We start from the raw sequence: 23,316 nt of genomic DNA, 5'->3' as shown, positions 1-23,316 counted from the left end.
GTGACAATTGTAGTGTTTTCATTGTTAGCAAACCCCGTTATTGGCAAACATTGGCAAAACTTTGTACCCTTAATTCGCCTTTAGGGTACAAATAAAAATCGCTTTAAATCGCTTTTAAATTCTTCTTAACAAGCATGAAATCATAATAACACTATAAATAGTAATTGTTGCCTACGAAGGCGTTTAGTACTTCAACATTTAGGATTTGGATTTGGAATAAGTCTCAGTATAGTTTTGATTACGTTGGGGACCGGTAGCGAAATTAGGTATGTTTAAAGGTATTGTTTTTTTTTAATAATTTACTTGGCGAAGTTGGGCACTAACGGTAAAGTTAGGGTTTTGGTTAGAAAATGAATCTCCGCGAAAGCAACAGAGGTGATATATAAAGTAGGTACGAATAGATTTCTACTTTGACGTCACTGCACTTTGCATTTGCAGAAAAAATAACTTAAAAGTAACAAAAAAATAATGCTTTCTCGCCTTGTCAACAAATAATGTAAGTATACGCTGCATTAGATGGGGTTGGGATCTCAATCAATATCATGTTAGTGATGACAACACGGCACATTGAAAGCAACTAACGAACTCTTGTCAAGAATTTACAAATATATCGACTAGTAAAAATTACCCTTGTTTCACAAAATAATTGTCAATAAATTTAAGATGGACAATTGTACCAAAATACCTGTCATTTTTATATGAAATTCTATACAAAAAAATTACGAAATTGTCACCTGTCACCTGTCACTTGTCAATTGTCACTCGACATGTGTCACTGACAAATGTCGGTGTGGTGAAACAGAGGTCTGTCATTTTTTGACAATTGTCGTACCTGTCGTACTTGGTGAAATAGGGGCCAGGGTCGGCTTTCCGACTATGTCCTCCACTTTGCACGTTCTTTGGTCTTTCTCCTAAGACCATTCATGACACGCATGGCAACGTCAGGTATAAAATTTCATGGATCCCATACATTTTTCATTACCTCGTGCCTCGTGGAGCTTAAATATATGACACAAGGTGCAATAAACTGCGAGACGAGCGCTTTTTGCGCTCACATGCATAAAATGATAGCAAAATAAAAAGCCAAGGCCGTCACAAAGCCCGCCAACAGAATACCAGCCAACTATTCGACATTTACACTCCATTACAATCATTGTAATTCTTAACACAAGCAAGCAAGGTTTAAAATTGAATGAGTTCCATTTTATCAGACGCAAATAGCTTAGCAAATGAAATAAATAATCGAAATCAACTGTAGTTAGTTGGTTGTCTTCGATCGCGTCGCTTGTGCCGGTTAGGTGTTTAATTTGTTAAAATGAACTTTATTTCCGCGTCGATATGGACGCTCGAGAACCACTGTTTTATTGTGTACACGATGTTATTGGTTTCTTTCGTGATGTTTACTTTGTTTCATAAGAAGAGGGTTGAGGCTCAGGCGGTGCGGCATAATGCCAAAAGATTGGCGCTAAATGGAGCAGGGACCGGGAGAGGTTAGTTTTTAATCTGTTTTAAATACTTTATATTAGCGGGAGAGGTTTGATGAGTGTAGGCTGTGTAGATACCTAAAAACACAACAAATAAATAAAAGGAAACTAAAAAAAATACACTGAAAGGAAAAGCTAGTCTTTAGAGTTAAGAAATAGCAAACTAAATATTTATTTTATACTTAATTTTAATTTAGGAACCTAAATGCTTATAGTAGGAACCATCACTAAAATATAAATTATGGTTCACATTTAAAATAAGTACAATTTTAAACAGTGGTTACCTATACAACAGTGTTTAATAACTTTGTTTATAAAATAGAAAAGTGCGTGAGTAGGTAGACTAAGGTTGTAGGTAAGGTTGAGTAACTTTGAGTAGTACCTGAGTGTCCTGAGTTATACAAGTTATACACCGTGTTTTGTTTACAGTTCCGATAACATTAGGCATTAATGTATGAATACAGGTACCTAATACCTATAACCAGGTCAATATGTACCTGCATTTAACAGCTTTATAAAACCTTTATTAAATACTTGCCTCTTCCCGCGTCTTCGTCCGTCTGGAAGTTTTAAAAGTAAATAAGTTTTTAAACGGCCTCCTAGCCTAGTTCGGTAGTGACACTAGTGACTCTGCCTATGAAGCAACAGGTCCTGGGTTCGAGTCCCGATCAGGGAATTTATTTGTCTGTTTATCACGAATATTGATATTGATTCCTATTTTCTTTATAAATATATTTATAATTTTGTACATACGTTCATAAGATTTTGCTGAGGGGCTGCCCATTAATCACGTCCGACTAAGCTGCCCGCTGCTCCCTCTTGGCCTGCCCTTGGTACTAAAATACGGGAATTTTCAAAAAATATAATCAAATTCTTTGCGCGTTATCGTGCTTATCGCACATAGTCGATCAATTAATGAAACATGTGTACCTAATCAATCGATAGTCAATCAAGTAGAGATTGTAGGTGTTGTAATAGTACACTGCCAATATATAGGTATTTTGTTCCCAGTTGATTGATATTTTTCAGTGACCTCTATTATTAGAATAGAATAAGGGTGTTTATCAAGTTAGCAAAAAAGTCAAAACTTGATTGGGGCCTACGTACCACGTATAGGACGCTGGTCGTCAGGAGGATTTACCGTTATCAAATTACATTGTCAAATTACAATGTTAAATACCTATTACACTAAAGAGCACTCAAAATCTCTTACTATTTATAGGAATGGTCGTTCAAAGTGAAACGTTTTAGTTGCTTCTGTGTACATTAAAATGTGCAAGTACCAGGTACTTAGGAAGCCGGTTGTTACTTAGTTACATCATTAGACCAACTTGGTAACTTGTACCTGCTCCGTAAGGCTATTCAAACTGTTAGAAATACGAGTACTTATGAGTTATGACATTGGCTTAATATTTTTCACATCACCTTTGGGGTCATCCATTAATTACATCACACGTTTAGGGGGAGGGAGGGGGTCAAGAAAATGTGACATGTTGTGACAAGGGGGAGGAGGAGTCACAAACTTTGTGACGTCACTTTAACTTCATCAGTAACCGAAAATTTATTTAAATTATTTTATTCGCTATACAGTTAAATAACAAGTTTTTGAAACGATAATCGTTTTTATTCGTTTAATTTTATTTCTTAATCAGTTTTAGGTTATAAAATTACTAATATTTCTTTTGTCAAAAATATTTTATTGATATATTCAATTCAATTCAATTCAATTATTTATTTCAAATCCAGAGATCCATAATATTGTTAGTAGGTACAACAAATCTTAAAATTAATTAAGGTTAGTTACATTAATTACAAAATATTAATAATAAACCTATCTACATACTAAAAAATAAATATAACTAGGCAACCTAAATGCACCACTTCTCAGCATCTGTGGCTGCCACATGCAGTCCATTCCAGTGCATGAGCAGTGGTGCATCCATCTTACCTGCCAACGTTTTCAGGATGCTATTGGTACTGCCACACAGTCTCTGCATAAGTGACGCCGATCTGTTGCGTATAATTGCATAAAAGTCATCTGTGTGCGCCTCCGCGAACATTCCGGACGCACTACAGTGACGTGGCAGCCCCATTAGCATCCTGAAAACGTTGTTATATTGTATTCGTAGAGCATTGTACGCTCGCTGAGTATAGCCGGCCCACAGGCTGCAGGTGTAAAAAGATTGGCAAAAAGCTTTGAAAAGCGTCCTTTTCACGTCTTTGTTACACCTGGCAAACCTGCGCGCCAGCATATTTCCGCGAACGGCCAACGCTCTACGCTCCCTCTCTATGTCGAGGTCATCTTTTAGGTCCTCGGTGACCCAGTGACCAAGGTATTTGAACTTTTTAGTGACCCTGAGTGGTTCCCCGCCCAAGGTCACAGGAGGTACTGTTTTATAGAATTTTCTTCCTGCTTTGAAAACAAGTACCTCACTCTTTTTCCCATTGTACCTTAGCCCATGTCTCACCGAGTACCTCTCACAGATATCCAGCAACTCTTGAAGTGCACTCATGGATGGGCTCAACAACACCATATCATCAGCATAACTGATGTTATTTATGGATTTGCCATCCACGGAGCATCCGACATAGGCATTGTTGAGCTCATCCATAAGCTGGTTCACATATAGGTTAAACAACCTAGGGGAGGACAGCCCGCCCTGCCTTACTCCACATTCTAGACGGTATTCACCCGAGTGAACGCCCGCCCACCTGACCGAGTTGATCTGGTTCCCGTACCAAAACTTTAGGATCTCAATCAAATCCTCGGGGACACTGGTCTCATTTGTCAGCTTTTGCCAAAGTATATCATACGAAACCAGATCGATATAATATTAAATGAATATTTGCCGATTTCGTTGAAAAAATGTGACGTCACACCAGGGGGGAGGGGTTTGCCAAATGTGACCAAGTGTGACAAGGAGGGGGGGAGGGGTAAAATACCTAGAAATTCGTGTGACGTAATTAATGGATGACCCCTTTAAAAAAAGGGGTTTTTCTTCCCTGCTAGGAGGGATCAAAGTGGCACTTTTCTTCCCTGCTATTAGGAAGGGTCAAAGTGACAATTATCTGTTCTAGGACACTATTTTATTTCTTTTTTTGCATAAATTTTTTTTAGCTGAGGTACTTAAATGATATTTTTTAGTAGGGTGGCCACTCTTTTGAACTTATGAATCCGCGAAAATTAGCAGTGGTGCAAAGATAATTTTCCCGGATTCATGTGTGGCCACCCTACTCGCCTGATCTAAATCCAATGGATTATAGGTTGTGGTCAATTTTAGAGACAAAGGGCCTGTGCTACTAAACACAAAAGTGTAAACGCCCTAAAAGCAACACTTACCAAAGAATGGGACAAAATATCCTTGGAGGAGCTGCGGCATTTCGTTGAAAATTTTAACAAACGTTTTTCGTTTGTATATCAAAGCGAAAGGAGGCTATTTTGAAGACAATTAATTTTTGTTGCATAAAAAGACTGTAGTTTTAATTTTTTACTTTGTACCAGTTACGTAAGTACTTACGAAGAGCTGGCGGCTACCTCGCACAACGTATCAGCATTGCGATACAGCGAGGAAATGCCGCCAGCATCCTTGGTACAATGCCTCAAGGGCCTATTTTAGATTTAAGCTAGTTATTAATTTAGTTTAGTAGTACCACTGTATATATATTGTATGTAAATAAATATGCAGGAAGTACTTAATAAAATAATTAGAAAAACCGTTGTCAACGTATTTTTGGGCTACCCTGTATATCTTCAAGCATGATGATGATGATGATGCTCTCCTGACCGATTTCGGCCACAGCGACTGTGTGCTCTGGAGTAGGCAATTTTTAACTCGTGTTATTAGAGTGTAGCTGATCCACTCTCTGGTGCGCCCTTAAGTGGCTCACATATCCTATCTTCTTGCTAAATACTCGAGCGCATTTTGGGCACGTCAGCACACCACCTATATAATTGTAGGAAATTGAGGCTGGCGGCCGAGCCTTAAGCTCCTCTCGTTTTTTGTCGAGCTCACAATATTCATCTTATTCCTCGCGTTATACCGGCATTTTTGCCATAGCTCATGGGAGCCTGGGTCCGCTTGACAACTAATCCCATGATTTGACGTAAGTACTAGTTTTTACAAAAGCGTCTGATGCCATCTAACCTTCCAACCCATAGGGGAAACTAGGCCTTATTGGGATTAGTCCGGTTTCCTCACGATGTTTTCCTTCACCGAAAAGCGACTGGCAAATATCAAACGATAGAAATATCATTTGATATTTGCCAGTCGCTTAACTTAAATATGTACGAAAGTACATATTTAAGTTCCGAAAAACTCATCTATATATCAGATACGAAAGTTACATAAATATAAACAAAACAAAAGCAACAACAGTTGGTTGAACGGACGTTGATCCTGACGAGTGATAAAACTGATAAAAAAAACCTACCGCCGGTAGTGAAGAAAAACCTCTGCGAGAATAAGAAGGAGAATGATTCAGATTCAACGACTTGTTACAGTTTGGATCTTGTTTTGATACGACCGCTGACTGGTGCATGCGAAATGATGTGAAAGTCATGCGTGAGATGCGCGCCAGTCATTGACGCATATCTCAGGACTGGCCTTACGGGAAATAAGAAATATGTCAAATCTAGTCTACTGCATAAGGCATATTACACAGCCTAAGATTATATTAATGATAAAGATGCATGGCCGTCTATTAATAAATTCATCATCATCATCATCATCATATCAGCCAGAGGACGTCCACTGCTGGACATAGGCCTCCCCCAAAGAGAATAAATAAATTAATTATTATGAAATGTACCTATTTGTATCGGTAGTAAATTGTAATTGTTGAATTTTGTAAGCTGTTATTTATTTTTTAATTTAATTTTAATTTATTTATAATGTACTTTGACGATGCAAAAGAGATTGTAAAATCCTACTTGATTAAATGAGATTCTATTCTATTCTATAAAAATGGGGCATGGGGCCAGTACACAGCGGTGTGACACCGCTACAAAGCGATTGGTTGATGAGTTCGCATCACGCGCGCCATTGGTCGATACTAGTTGCGTTAGACTGCACGATTGGCTCGAATTCGTGAGTGGCACCACTGAACTAGTGCCATTTTTAGAGTCCTGAGATATACGTCAATGGCTCCAACCACCAAGACGATCGCCAAGGTCGTATCAAAACCAGTTCGAAACTGCAACAAGTTTTTTTTTCATGATTTCGGTGTTGGTCCCATAGTAAAAGCAGTATGACTTAAGATAAATTCACATCGTAAAATGGTACATTAATTGCAGGTTATTAAAGAAAACGCCCTGTATAAGTAAGTAAAACACATTTCTATGAAAACAGTAAACTCCAACAAATCCCACGCGACCTCCATATGCCGCGTCATGTTGCAATTGTTTTCGATTATTGATATCATCATTACGGATGCGCGATTACGCCGATTGTAGGTACTGTTAAGGGAGAAAACACCATACATCATTAAATAAAGGATTTAATACATAAAACTTGGAAAACAGGCGTAGCTTCAAGTAAATCACACTCCGACGCAGTAATGGCGCGGGCGATCCTCTTCTGACAGTCCGGGTCGCGCCAGTCCTAGTGTCACCATTGACACCTACCGTAGGGCTGCGTTCGAGCAAACCACATAATCGGTTATCAGTTCGGCCTCCTGATGAAAAAACCTTCGCCCACGAAGGTCAGCATGTAGCACCACAGTACTTCCGTCTTCGCGCACCTCCGAAGTCGGTTAAAGGGAATCGTGACGCAGCCTACTGGTACTCAGCGACTCCGTTGACCGCGATGACTGTGCTACACATATCAAACAAAACACAAGCCAATTTGCATCTGTTACAGTGCCAAGTCATATTCTGATGTTGAGACCCCTTTAGGTCACATCAAAGTTTCCTATTTGTTAAAGTAAGGCTCTTTAAGCACTGTAGTAAGTATTGTAGTTTTTATGAAGTTATCACTTTATTGTAAATTCGATCAACTCTCAAACAATGAGCAGTCGTCGGCTCATATTATATCTAACCGCGTACTATCTCTTTTTATTTTATTTTAGGAGAATTAAAGAATTATCATGTAGTCAAGAGTGACCCCTTTAAAGCAATTGTCATATAGACACATTACAGTTCTCAAATGAAACATGATGTAGACAATACTCAGCCTCTCAAGCAAGTATCAACTCCTGAAGGAAAGCATCAGGTAGACAAATATAAATTCTTAAGGCAAACATCTTGTAGACAACTGTGAGCTCATAAAGCAAACATCTTGTAGGCAACTGTCAGCTCTTAAACCAAATCTCAACCTCTAAAGGAAAACATCATGTAGACAAATATTCACTCTTAAAGTAAATATTTTGTAGGCAACTCTCAGCTCTTAAAGCAAATATCAACTTCTAAATGAAAACTGTATACTATCAACCTTTTTTTTTTTTAAATCTTGTAGACAGTTATAAGCTCTTAAAGCAACCATCCTATAATAATTGTCAGCTCTTAAAGCTAACACCAAATATTAACTCCTGAATTAAAACAATGTAAACAAATATTAGCTCTTAAAGCAAACATCATGTAGAGTCTACATTGTAGACAACTGTCAGCTCTTAAAGCAAACATCTTGTAATAAATTGTCACCTCTCAAAGTGAATAACAGTTACTGATGGAAAACATCACGCAGATGTCGTAGATGAACTGTCAGCTCTTAGCACACACACCTCAACTGGACTTTTATTTATTTGTTCAGCCCTTTGAGTAATTTTAAATCATAGGCTCTCTATAAGCAACTTTAATTTATGGGCTCTTTAAGCTAATTGTATTATAGAGCTCTTTAACAGATGTGTAACATGACCTCTAAGAAAATTTATTACATGGGCTTTTTAAGCAGATTCGTAATATTAGCTCTTTAAGCATTTGTATCACAAGCTCTTTAAGCTGATAGTTGATACGTTTTATGGACTATTTAAGCATATTTGTAACACAGGCTCTTTAAGAATTTTTGTAACATAGGCTCTTTAAGCATTCGTATCATGGGCTGGCTAAGCTGATACGTCTCACAGGCTCGCTAAGCATTCGTATCATGGGCTCGTTAAGCTGATACGTCTCACAGGCTCGCTAAGCATTCGTATCATGGCTCGCTAAGCTGACACGTCTCACAGGCTCGCTAAGCATTCGTATCATGGGCTCGTTAAGCTGATACGTCTCACAGGCTCGCTAAGCATTCGTATCATGGCTCGCTAAGCTGACACGTCTCACAGGCTCGCTAAGCATTCGTATCATGGGCTCGTTAAGCTGATACGTCTCACAGGCTCGCTAAGCATTCGTATCATGGGCTCGTTAAGCTGATACGTCTCACAGGCTCGCTAAGCATTCGTATCATGGCTCGCTAAGCTGACACGTCTCACAGGCTCGCTAAGCATTCGTATCATGGGCTCGTTAAGCTGATACGTCTCACAGGCTCGCTAAGCATTCGTATCATGGGCTCGTTAAGCTGATACGTCTCACAGGCTCGCTAAGCATTCGTATCATGGCTCGCCAAGCTGATACGTCTCATAGGCTTGCTAAGCCTCCCTTTTTTTGTGTATTTATATATTTGTATTTTTTTTGTTAAAATGTTTTTTTTTTTTTTTTTGTTATATAGGTTTGTATCGGTGTACATTTGTATCGGTGGCTCTTTGAGCATATAGATGGGACTTAGTCTCGATATCACACAGGCTGCCTCAGTCTCGCACCGCGGCTCAAGAAGTACATTCTGCAACACACAACATGCAATGCATTTAACAAACAACAAAAATATGTGATCTGTTTTCTGTCACATCTTATTCCACATTATTATTTGTCAATTAGATACAAGATTATTGCACTTTACTAAGTTTTGACTAAATTTTCATGACTGACCAAGACTTAACTAGTAGGTCTCTTAAAATGACACAATTTTCAATCATCAACATAATATGTATATGAATAGTAAATAATTTAAATGAACTCTTTTAGAAGTATCATCACCATATCAATTGTTCTTATTTTATACTTATTTATTCACTGAACTGACTGCATGTTAAAGTACAGTCAACATTACAGCTCCTTATTAACGGCACATGTCACTTTATCCTTTCCATTTGGACATCACAGGCCTTTAGTGGCTATGCTGACCTGTTCTATTTTATTTGAAACATATTAACACATACTAATTATTTAGTGTAGGTGCATGACAATTTGAATATGTTAGGAACATGCCTCAATAGCTGCTTTGAGTATAATTTGGTGTAAGTCAATTATATATCTGACCACTCACTTGTTATTATTTTAACCATGCTATAACTACAAATTATATGTGAATGTCGCTCACATAACACAACAATTTAATTTGGCCTTACCTTGTTCAATTTTGTGTCGCTGATCATATTTCTTATACTGCCAAAACCTTTCACACAGGACAGTATTACTTACTCATTTGTGTGCAATCATTCACATATAATTTGTAGTTATAGCATTTGTAGTTATAGCATTTGTAGTTATCCCACTTCTGAACTGTTAAGGGAGAAAACACCATACATCATTAAATAAAGGATTTAATACATAAAACTTGGAAAACAGGCGTAGCTTCAAGTAAATCACACTCCGACGCAGTAATGGCGCGGGCGATCCTCTTCTGACAGTCCGGGTCGCGCCAGTCCTAGTGTCACCATTGACACCTACCGTAGGGCTGCGTTCGAGCAAACCACATAATCGGTTATCAGTACCTACATTATAATAATTGTTTATGATGAATTTATGTAGAATACACACGCGAGTTACAGCCGATTTGTGATCTGTAACAAAAAGGCTAGACTTCAAAAAAGCATTCTAACATAAAAATTGCCTAATAATAGGTGGGTACCTACAAGATTATAAGTCCAGTTTGAGTAAGTAGTAATACAGGCATAATTTTGTGGTCGTTATAAGCACTACAAATAGTAGGTACCTAAGTCAGTTAATGAGTTACTATAAATGCAACTAGATCAATATATTATGTAGGCGTTTTTATAAAATTTGAGGACAATTGACGGAATCAACTATTAATTAGGTAGGTATATATGTACCTACATAATTCAGACATTTCAAGCCGTAGGTACTACTACTTATACTTGTTTTTTTTAATTCATATAATTTTTATTATAAGAAAAGAACTTTCCTAATAACGTCGATAACTCAGAGGAAAATACTTAGGTACTTACGAAAACAAAAAATTGAGAGTTGAGAACCTTAATTTGAAAATCTATTATTTAATAAAGTCGATCTTAAAATAATTGTTTTGTGATTAAGATAAGCACAAAATTACAGGACGTCGAAAATGGCCTGAATCGCTTCGAGAAAAGGATGGTACGGCCGTGCCTCTTTGTTTTGCTCGACTTGGCGGGGGCACTGCCGTGCCCCCAGATCTATTCGCTAGGTACAGAGATGTAAGTAGCAAAAAATTTGCTAAAATTACTAAATACTGATATAAAATGTAAAGATGAGCCTTTACCTTGCTACTAAAAATACACGCCTGACCTTACTATTTGGCAGAAAAAGGCGAATTTTAAATTATTGACGTATTTAACATTAATACGATTGCGAATAGTGACGCGCGTAACTACTTCTTAGAACAAGTTTCAACGATAAGTCGGTTCAGCATTTTTATTTTTTCGCGACGCAAACGCCCTTAACAACATAAAAAAACATCGAGTCTGCCTTCCGCTATTTTTAGCCTGGTAATGTTTTTGTTTTTTATGTGAGCTAAGCGTGAAAAAATTACCATGCACCAATAATAATTCAAACAATGATATCAGGTTAAACTAGGAATACTCACCTGTACTAACATACAGTATGGTACGGTGACAATAGTATGAGGTCCCTAGCGACTTGCATATCGTTGGGTGACAAGCACGCAAGGTGAACCATATTAGTACTAAAAGAAGGTCGATTTTTGTTTTTTTTTTTGTAATTAGTGACTTTTGCGTCACCTGACGATATTTATTTATAGATTCTCAGATTCTCACTGTGGCAAAGTACGAAATGATACCTAGGTACTTTGAATTCTTTGACTGTATTACCTTATATATTTGTAGGATATGGTAGGTACTGTCAGCAAAACTAACTAATTTAATAGATGTGCTGACTGAACATGACCAAGGTTAGAAAGAAAACGATCATTTTAATAAGTTTGTTGAACTACCTTGATAGGATGAGATACAATGCTCAGGTTAATGTCATGCTAATAATTGTAACCTACTTACATTGTAAGATCTAAGTGAGTCTAGAAATCAAAGGTTCAAGGGGCTTTAATGTTTCTTTGTAAAACATATTATTATAGCTGCCATTGACTAAGTAAGTAAATGTGTCAGACAGATAAGTGAAGTGACCAGTAGTATCGTAGGTCAGAGTTAACTTTGTTCTACATTTAAGTATGTCACATCTTTTCCTAGTTCTGGATGCTTTCCTGTGTATTTAAGTACACTTAGTATTTTTTATATATCTATGTATTACATATACCTATTATATATCGTTATCTAAGTAGTACCCACAACACAAACCTTACTCAACTCAACTCACTATGGGACTAAGTTGTGTGGTGATCAAAATCGTCAAAATATTACCTACTAAAAAGTCAATCATGATCTGTCTTTTATTTACAGATATTATATTACACATCTATACTTGGTCAAGCAAATTTTGTCAGTAGATAAAGGCGGCAAATTTAAAAAATGTAGGCGCGAAGGGTTATCGTCCCATACATGGTCTAATAAAACATGGTCTTCTATTCCCAGAGTGACACGGGCCTACGTCACAATAACATTGCCACTTTATTTCAACATAACATGTTGCATGGGTACATTATACCTATGGTTAATAAGTTAAAATATTTCTTTATAATTTTATAATTTTCATTTATATGTATTTTATCTTAAATTTTACAATAACACGTCATTTTTAATTATTCGTTAGCAATATCTTCCGATTCACGACAGAAATTTTAGACGTTCGGGTAATTCTGTTTACACTACTGACAACACAGGATAGCGCTGTCACATTTGACAATTCGGATCTAGATAACTTCATGCCCTGACCGTCATCCTTGTCGAACGCGTGTTAATTGTTATTTCCTTCTCGCTCAGTGTCAGCAGTCGCAGTGTTTTCCAAACTTTTCACGCCGTAAGCTTGGTAATTAATGTGTAACTGTGAATTAGTTTTTCAAACGTTTGTCTTGTATAGATAAATAAAGTTTAATTTAATACATTAGATTTGTTTTATTTTACTATGTTTCTACATGAATAACTTAAAATTAATGCCGTTAAAATAATTTTCACCGTTGGTTAAAATTCTCCCACATTTTAAAGTTTGAGAACCTGTAAACAGCATGATGACGTAGGCCCGTGTCAGTTAGGTCATACGCGAATCTCGGAATAGAGTACCAGGCGGAGTATATTATTATACCATGGTCCCATAGAAAATTTGAATTTCGCGCCTTTTTCTACTGACAAGATTTGCTTGACCAAGTAGAGTTTCTAAAGTTTCGAAGAATAAGGTGTATATATTTACTACCTACTTAAACAAAACTATGGATTTAAATGCCTAAGTATAATTATGTTTATTGTTCAGGTTATGTACCTGAGCAATAAAAATTCTATGTAGATTACACATAAATATCGTCATATCGTCCCATAAAGTATCAAGAGTTTTTCAAACTCGATGGGTACGCTGACAGGTGTCATATCAATACAGTTACATGACACCTGTCGCTCTACCCTACCCATTGAGCTTGAAAAATATTATAATATTTTCATCATGGTATAATAATATACTCCGCCTGGTACTCCATTCCCGTCTTTTCTAGGTCACCTAACTGACACGGGCCTACGTCATCATGCGACAGCGCTATATGATAATATGCGATAGCGCTATATATAGCGGCCATGTTGTTGTGACGTAGGCCCGTGTCACTCTGGGAATGGAAGACCATGTTTTATTAGACTATGATTTTCATTATCCTTATAAACTAACGTTCGTTTGTAGTAGGTACCTATAGCTAGTAGGTAGTAAGTAGTGATATCAACGGTCGCTCAAAATAAGCGGAAAATTGATCGATACGATTACACACAGGTAATTTCACAGTATTTTAATCGCACTTGTGTCGATTTTATAAAGATCACCCGAGGGTGAGTTATGCTATTGTGGTTTAGTAATTTTGTTTTCACCACGTCGCCTTAAAACAAATAACTAAAAATAATTTCTGATAGGAACATTGCTGTTTACAGCTTGACGTCGACTGTACCTCTTCTTCTTCTTAGTCGGTACACTCTTGCCAGAGTGGTCGTGGTCATCATTGTGAATCTCGATGAGTGATGATCTTGCTAATACGGCGCCATTCGTCGCGGACTGCAGCTTTCCGGGTACATTCGTAAACCGAGCACTTAGTTGCGGCCTTGATCTGGTCTGTCCATCTCATTGGTGATCTACCACGTGGCCTGGTGCCTTCGACCTTTCCCTGCACTACGAGACGCTCTATGGAGTCATTACCACGACGAGAAACATGGCCGAAGAAAGTCAGAATGCGTGACTCCACTGTGGTTGATAGGCGCTGTCTGATGCCGAGTTCTTTTAATATGGAGTCATTTGTACGAAACTCTGTCCACGATACTCCTAGCATCCGTCTCCAGCACCACATCTCCAAAGCGTCAACTCTTTTCTTCTCGGTTTCACGAAGGGTCCATGTCTCCGACGCATAAAGGAAAATGGGGAATATTAGGCAGTAAACGAGTCTGGTTTTCGTGGTCTTGGTAATGTTCCTATTACCCCAAATCTTTTTCATTTTGTCCATAGCAGACCTAGTAATCGCCATGCGCCGCTTGATTTCGTCTATGCACCCGCCTTCGTTGGATATTAACGCCCCAAGGTAAATATATGATTGGACAACCTCACAATTTCCTATGTGTGTGATCCCTGGTAAGTTGTTATTGACGCGGTCGACAATCATCATTTTGGTTTTTGTGCGATTTATTTTCAATCCAAATTCACGGCTTGTAGCTTCCATCTTATGCAGCAGATCTTCCATATGACGAGCACTAGTTGCGAATAAGGTCGTGTCATCCGCATAACGTAAGTTGGAGATCCTTCTACCGCCAATTACGACCCCGTCTGGCCAATCTTCCAAGGCAATTCTCATTATCATCTCTGTATAAATGTTGAATAGTAGAGGCGAAATTATACAACCTTGGCGTACTCCTGCATCAGGGTGGAAATCACTCGACAGCGTTTCATCCGTTCTAACTGATGCTGTTCCGCTCTTGTATAGATGCCTGAGTAAGTGTACAAGGTGTTTTGGTGTGCCCATATCCAGCAAAGATTTCCATAAGACTGGCCACTTCACCGAGTCGAACGCTTTCGAGAAATCAACAAAGCAAATGTACGTAGGCTTGTTGAACTCTCGCGCTTTCTCGATGATCTGGCGTACAGTAAAAATTTGCTCGCGGGTGCCTTTTCCCTTTACAAAACCTGCCTGTTCAGGGGCAATTTCTTTCGAGAGGAAGGTCTTAAGGCGCTCATTCAGAATGTGAAGTAGTATTTTACTTGCGTGAGATATTAAAGCAATGAGTCTATAATTACTGCACACTTTTGTGGAGCCTTTTTTATGAAGGGGAATAAACACTGAATGGACCCATTCTTTTGGCCATGTACCGGTCTGCCAGATTTTATTGCATATAGTATAAAATATCTGAACTCCGTAATCTCCAGCAGCCTTAATTACTTCAATCGGGATTACATCTATACCAGTAGCTTTTCCAGTTTTCAGATGTTTGATTGCGGCACGTACCTCTTCTTTAAGAATGTCTGGTTCTAAATCATTCCCTGGGTCTGTTGATGGAAATTCGTGTGAGTTTGGATCTTGAAACAAAGCCTTAAGGCCCATTTACACGATACAAGATTCTTGAACATTCAATACAATAAAATTGAGGCAACAAAAAACTTGCACTATCTAAACATACATGACATTTTTGTATTCAAGTAGCAACTTGAATTCAATACTGGCATACGTGTAAACGAAGCCTAGTGCAATTAATTGAATTCAAGAATTGCCAATCCATACTTTATTGTCGACATGGATTCCGTACGCGAAGGTGTGTTCCTTGTCGCTGCTATAGTAGCAACTGTGTTACGAGAAAAACTGTTAGAAAAACGTCACAAAAGTAGAAGAAAAAGATGTTGGACAAAAAATGGATAGACAGAAGAAGTTTGCTCGGAGCTTCGAACACTTTGTGCCGGGAGCTACGAGCTGAGGATGAAGCCGAGATCAAGAACATGTTTCGTGTAAACTAACCTCAGTTTTCTTACTTGCTCGATAAAATAAGTTCTACAATTCAAAGACAGAACACAGTGATGCGTAATGCAATTCCGGCTCACGTTAAGCTAGAAGTAACATACATACTTGGCACTTTGTCTCAGTTATTTAGAGTACCTAAGTGCACCATAAGTACGTTTTTGGTTGAAGTACTTAACGCGATTTATTTGGCATTAAATGATTTTATACAGGTAAAAGGTTCATTAAAAACAATCGAGTTTTGGCTTATAAACATCAGCACTGCTAGATCCAGTTCCCATTGAATCCTTCACTTTCTTCTTTTCAGCTTTATATTGCGTTCTTATGCTCTTAAGTTTCTTCATTATTTCTTTGGGACCAAAACCTTCTACCCCAAATTCTATAGAAAAAGCTACAAGGGCAGCCTCGCGAGCCTCACGGTTTTTATAATTTTTATCCTCTTTGTCCCACACACATTGATGACTTCTATAAATTTCTATGAATTTAATTATCTCCGAACTAACTAATTTCAAATAATTTTTGCTCATTTTATCAGTTTTACTACCCACAAAAAACGTTCAATATTGAATGAAAATCTGCCAATGCAAATCGCTTCAATTCTTGCTTCAATATGGCTTCAATACATCATACTTGATTCAACTTGAAGTTTAGACCTGTCAAGACTTGCATGCAATTATTGCCGTTCAATAAATTTCTTTGGTGTAAACGAAATACGGTCAAGAATATTGCCTATCAAGAATTGAATGCAATAATTGTATTCAAGATTTTGGCTATTGCTCATGTATAAACACTTTTATTCAATTCTTGAATTCAATTATTGCACGGCAAAACTTGCATACAATTATTGCCAATTCTTGTTCAAGAATCTTGTATCGTGTAAATGGGCCTTTACAATAAACCTTCCATGTTTCAGATATCTTATCTATTTCCGTAACTAGCTCACCATTAAGATTTTCTATAGCCCAGGTCTTCGATGAAAGAGTCCTTGTTAGTGACCGGATCTTCTGATGGAGGTCTCTGGTTTCGTATTTGTCTGCATGGACTTCAACTTCTGCACAGATTTTTCGCAGATGATTATTTAGGTCTCGCCTGCACCCAGCTTGGATTTTAGCAGAGAGGTTATTACATTTTTGGATATTAGCACCCATCGCTTTGAGTCTTCGTTTCTCCTCAACCAGCCTCAGAGTATCATCGCTCATCCAGTGTTGCCGCTTTAAAGTCGTCGAAGGTGTATTACACTCTTTAACTGCGTTTTCTAATAGGATTTTTGAACTGATCCACAGCTGATCTGAACTGGGCCCAGCTGACTTCCTATCAATCCATTGATCCCAATTTTTCTCAAGTATCGCTGTAAACTTAGTGTTATCCTTCACCTCCATCCTTCGTTGTTTATTTATCTTTCTAGCTGCTTTAAGTTTAATCTGCATCCTTGAGATCAGTAGCTGGTGATCTGATCCGCAGTCGGCTCCGGGAAGAGAATGAGCATTTTTAATAGAAGTCTTCCACCTTGTTCTGATGAGGATGTAATCTATTTGATTTTTATAATTACCGTCAGGTGATGTCCAGGTATATAGTCTTCGAGGGTGGTGCTGGAAGAAACTGTTTGCTATCATCAAGTTATTGTCTGCTGCGAATTGGATTAGGCGTTCCCCCCTCTCATTACGCACTCCCAATCCGTATGGACCAGCGACATGGCCAAGAGTTTGAGCATTTTTACCGATTTTGGCATTTAAATCTCCAATTATCATGAGCATTTCTCTGCTTGGAATTTTTGAGATGGTTTTTTCCAGGTCTAAATAGAAACTTTCCAATAAATCATTACTAGAAGAGCTCGTTGGTGCATAAACCTGTACGATGTTTAGGTTTATGGGCGTCGCCTTTAATTTTATGCTCAGTATTCGGTCACTCACGGGTTCATAGCCCAGAACGCAATTTCTTAATGGTTTCGGTAGCAAGACAGCGACTCCGTTTTTGCTTTCAGTATCATTTCCAGAGAAATAGATGATGTTCTTATCAGTGAGGAAGTGGCCATGACCTTTCCAATGAGTCTCACTAAGACCGCAGATTTCGACACCACATCTAAGTATCTCCTTCTCCAAGATGTTAAGCTTTCCAGCCATGAGTAAGCCGCGCACATTCCATGTGCCTATCCTCTTGTCTTCTCGCAGTTTAAAAGTTTTCCCAGTAGCAGAATTTCCCTGCGATGCCTGGTCTACCACAGTCGCATGGCCGGTAACACATTTCCCACCGTCTGCCCCGGACGCAGTACGGCGCCGGTTGCTAGGCGGGTCACATGGCGATCTCTTATTCTTCTTTTGTGTAACTTTCATGATGACTTTCTATGGGAATTTAGTGCAGTAGTTTCCCCTTGCTTTCTGCACCAGACATTTTTGAAGTTATTTAGACCCCAAGGCCGCTGCAGCCTCTTCCACCCGGTTGCCCGGACAGGTGTATGGTTATACCGCCATTTCTCGGTCGCCAGAGCCTCGTCCGTTATCTAGCAGGGAGCACCACGGCAGCTACTAGATGACTAGAACTACCGTCGTCGACTATTCATACGAACCGCCGACGCGGGCAGGTGAGGTTGACAGTTGGGTCGACTAGATGGTTTGCGTCGTTCTCCCCTTACTCTCCGACTGTACCTAGCGAGTACTTATTATGTATTTAACTAAACGCCTGAATTTTTCATCATAGCAATGTGCCTATTACAAAGCTGAAAACAGCAATGCTATCAGAAATATTTTTTTCACCACACCAGCTCGGAAAGGCTTAAGTACTTTGCACTTCAAAAACTGATAGCAAAGTTGCATATTATTCACATGTGAGGCAAAGTAATCAAATGCAAATTTTGAGTTGTTTGCTGGTAGAATTGACCTTTAAACGAAGATTTTGGATGATAAATATTTAATATTCATTTGGATTTGATTTGGTTTGATTTTGTTTGATAATTTACTTTTAATATTTGCTTCGGGTTGGAGTGGTAAAATTTTTGTCTTTCACTCGGGGGCAAATTTTGTTTAACCCTCGTGCTGTGAAACCCTCGCAGCGCTCAAGATTCCATTTTTCGAACCACTCGAACTATTAAGTAGTTATTTGTTATTTGAATTATGAAAACGAAAAATTTCTTTAGAGAGATAAACTCTGGATCTATATGGTACTTTAACAAACCATTAGCTATTATGATGGGGTAGCATTAGTAGACAGTGCGTCTGTGACCGAAACCTACGTATAAGTATAGGGTGATATTGTTAGTGTGTGTTATTTGTGCATACGAACAAATATTGTCATTTAACCCGTTTCCAGGCCGCACTAATCTACAAGGTTTTCCCAAAATATCCAAATATATTCAAATTAATCCAGTTTTAATGATTCATTTGAAGACAATAAATCACATTTTCCGAAAATGCCATCTAATTTTAACCTTAACCCTTAAATGCATAGTGTTGCCAAATGTCTACAAAGCATTAGGCAGCTCACAGATTAAAAAAATGAAAGGCTTACGTTCTTGAACGCACCTTTACACCAAACGTCAAGTAGTAGGGTGATGATTTAAGGGTTAAATTTACGCAATATTCTTAATTTATAAAAATTACATTCGTTTTAAGACGAAAAGTCGGAAAGCTTGGAAAAATCCAGAAGTTGATAATTTTTTGAACGGTGTTTTCGGGGTTTGTAATTATTTTATATTTAAACACTTTATCATAGGTAAATCACAAATAGTGTACCTTTCTAATGGTAGTAAAAAAAATCATATATCTATTACTAAAAATTACATATTTACATAAATATGATTTAGCCAATTCAACTTCTAACACTGATTTCGCAGTGAACATCGAAGTTATATTTTTTTAAACTATTTTTCCTAGAATCGGCAAACAATTATGTGATACATATATTAATTTCGGACAAAAAGAAAATATCATGCATTTAAGGGTTAAATCGATATGATAAAGTTGAAATTCTATTGGCCCGTATCTGGTCGATATATTGTCGATATCAGTCACCATCATCAGGCGGTCTAAGCTTATGCTAAGTTGCGTTCTCGCGCGTGAGTCCATACTTGAAGTCGCCCCAGATGTATCGGAGCGGCCGAGGTGCTCAAAAATACCTGAACACGCACTCTAACGCCCTGACAATAGAGGCGTGGTTAGATATTTGTGAGCGCCTTAGCCGCTCCGATATATCTGATGGCGACTTTTTTAATCAGAGGTTTTTTTTTACCAAACTATATAACTTTTCCAGGGCGCGAACGCGACTTTCCCGAGGACGACCCGGACCCGATCCTAACTTCAGCCATTCCTGAAGACACACCCCACGTCCCGTACAAGCCGGTCCACCGCTCTGATGAAGAGATCCTGCAGCGGTCTAGGGAATATTACGAGCTGATGGCCCAGCGGCGGTCCGTGAGGATGTTCAGCACAGAGCCAGTTCCACAGGAGGTTCTTGAGAACATCATTAAGACTGCAGGTAAATAAACAGTCTCAATAAATTCACTGGTATCTTCAGCTATCCCTGAAGACACTCACATTCCATACAAGCCCGTCCACCGCTCCGATGATGAGATTCTGCAGCGGTCTAGGGAATATTATGGCTCAGCGGCGGTTGGCGCATGTAATTCGAGTGTGTTGAGGCATTTGTATAGGTTGTGAAACTTGTGAACCACAGTATATTAAAAGCATGCGGGTCCAGTGGCTTTTGAGAATGTGGCAGCACAGATCATCGGTTAGATCATAGATAAAAAGAGCGACGGAACAACAGCGTCAGCTTAGTCAGAGAGTACCATTTGGTACAGGATCCTAAAAAGCATACAAGCGAAACTTCAGGGACCTTACAAAAAACCCTTTTTTCTGATCCTCACCCCCCGCAAGGAGATCAAATACGTTTTCCCTTAAATATTGACTTATAAATAGTTATTCTTCCAGGCACCTCCCCATCAGGAGCCCACACCGAACCCTGGACAATCGTGGTCGTCCAAGACCCAGAAGTGAAGGAAGCCATCCGCGAAATCGTAGAAGAAGAAGAAGACCTCAACTACCGACAGAGGATGTCCAAGCAATGGACGACAGACTTGAAACCTTTCCGGACGAAGGCTGAAAAGCCATATTTGTCTGATGCACCTGCGTTGCTGCTGGTTTTTCGGCAGACGCACTCTTGGAAAGAAGATAATACCAAGAGGATGCATTATTATAGTGAGATCAGTGTGGCGATAGCTGCTGGGATTCTACTGGCTGCGATACAGGTAAATAAATATAAGTACCGAACCGACACACTTTGTGACTTCTAAGTTATACATACTGATGTATAATGCTTCAAGTGTACTCTAGTCGGAAAATAACAGTCAAACGATCGCACATATGCGCTCATCCAACGATTATCTGCGGTCGTTGGTCCACCCACCTTATGGGGACTTTTTCTGATGCGGTAGTCATGAACCCTTAATACCTCGTTGGTCATCGTCCTATCAGTCACCTCTGCCACTTAAGTCTAGCAACTATCTAAACCAGCGGTCGGCAACCTTTTAGCAGCCAAGGGCCACATAATTGACATAGTAGTTAACGAAGTTGACGCGGGCCGCACTTTGGTAATATTTGTGACTTTAGCAAACATTGTCGTTTGTCAATATTACATACAAAATAGCCAAGGAGGCTCGCGGGCCGCAATCGAGAGGTTCGCGGGCCGCCTGTTGCCGACCGCTGATTTAAACAACTATGTCAACGACCTTTCGGGTCAAAAACAAAACTGTGTTCGCGTCCTTCCTGTAGACATACACAAGAGTTAAGAGCTATAAAGATTAATTTTCTTATTTAACCCTTATGCACGTGAAAAGGTCCTCCTTTTATTCAGAGACCTTTTCACGTGGATAAGGGTTAAATAAGAAAATTAACCTTAATAGTCCTTAACTCTTGTGTATGTCTACAGGAAAGACGCGAACACAGTATTGTTTTTGACCCTTTCATCTTTTGTAGATCTCCTCACTTCTAATGCGATCTTATAGAAAAACTTTGAACATAGCTCGTTCCATTTCCCTTAATGACTTATGGCTTTATTTATTCACTCAAATTTATAATAAATCAAAAGATCAAATTTATGATGGTTTACTGGTACAGATTGCTATTAGTCATTAGGTCCACCATTTGTAGATTATTTCTGTTTGTAGTATTTTGTCCCAATCCGCCACTTGAACTTATCTTTGTTAAAAAGAAGCGCAATTTACCAGAGATTAGATAAATTTTAACAATGAGGGGGTAATTACTTACGGTTTACCTTCTATTTCCAGTACTGCGGCCTGGTAGCCCTGACGTCCACACCCTTAAACTGCAACGCGCGCCTGAAAGCACTGCTGTGCAGGCCGGGCAACGAGCGACTGGAACTGCTGCTGCCGGTCGGCAGGCCTCATGAGGGCGCCACTGTGCCGGACCTGCAGCGGAAGACCCTGGAACAGATCATGGTCAAGATATGACTAGTCATCAACTCTTTAAAGGCAAAAAAGGCTTAAGGAAACCCATAGCACCAAGATTTCTTGGTTTAACCCTTCCAGGTCCAGATTGTAAGAAATCAATTCAAGCCTCATAATTGTAGCTACCATTATAGTAGCTAAATTAAGTAAAAACCAATAATATCAGACCAAAATCTTTAATAGTTGACGAGATTTAATGCCAAGAACCTTTGAAAGAGTCACATAGCGCCAAGAACTCTTGGCATAAACTATCAATAACCATCATGTTCTTAAAGCATTTATATTTGCCACTTTGGTCTTATGATGTAGGTATGATTATGATCAATAGCGGTCAAGATTTAAGAATCTCTACGAATTTTGTAGAATAACTGCCTACCTACCTTACCTACCTTTACCTTAGTACCTTTTACTGGAAACTTGCTTTCAAATTAAGCTCATTGCTTACCTGATTCCACAGATGAGATGATAGTGTCATGTTGTCCACTGTACATAATTCTGTGTAAGGTATACCCGGATAAGACCGGAGACTTTAGGAGTAATCTACACTCAAAGTTGAATTACATTTTTTCAAGACACCAAACCAAATAACCTAACTACAATGTGGCAAGTGGGGCGGGATGAAATAGCGTCACACATCGTATTGCTAGTAATGCAAAATAACTACTATTTTAAAAGCAATTGCGATCATACGATCTTACCCTGCATCCGATCTTATCCGGGTATACCTTATAGCTTCTCGATCGTGAATAAGATGTCAATCAATTTGTTTTATTGTGGCTGGTGACAAAGGTCATATTCTCAGTCTCAATTGATTTTGAAACTATCTTACTATCTTTATAAAAAAGTGCTAAAGTATCCTGATATAGTTTGTGCGGAAAGAGAAGAGTCGTGGAATGTATGGGGCCCAATACATTTCGCGACTCTTCTCTTTCCGAACAGACTCTATTCAGATGACTACTATAATTTTATTAAATTAGATTTACGTGTTAAAAAAAGGCTCATTAGGAAGGCCTAGTTCTAGAATTAAGAATGTGCTCAA

At 38.6% G+C, this 23,316-nt stretch overlaps 1 protein-coding gene across 1 annotated transcript; it reads left to right on the top strand.

Moving 5' to 3' along the window:
- Positions 1–1,271: 1,271 nt before the first annotated feature.
- LOC134806132 (iodotyrosine deiodinase 1) lies at positions 1,272–23,145 on the top strand. The gene is made up of 4 exons (XM_063779414.1): positions 1,272–1,490; positions 20,063–20,287; positions 20,743–21,059; positions 22,098–23,145. Exons 1-4 carry the CDS (start codon positions 1,316–1,318, stop codon positions 22,278–22,280), a joined length of 900 nt encoding a protein of 299 aa, XP_063635484.1. The 5' UTR covers positions 1,272–1,315; the 3' UTR covers positions 22,281–23,145.
- The last annotated feature ends 171 nt before the right edge of the window (positions 23,146–23,316 follow it).

Source organism: Cydia splendana, chromosome 2 (assembly GCF_910591565.1).
Source record: "Cydia splendana chromosome 2, ilCydSple1.2, whole genome shotgun sequence".
Taxonomy (NCBI): Eukaryota; Metazoa; Arthropoda; class Insecta; order Lepidoptera; family Tortricidae; genus Cydia; species Cydia splendana.
This window is presented reverse-complemented; position numbering and strand designations above follow the sequence as displayed.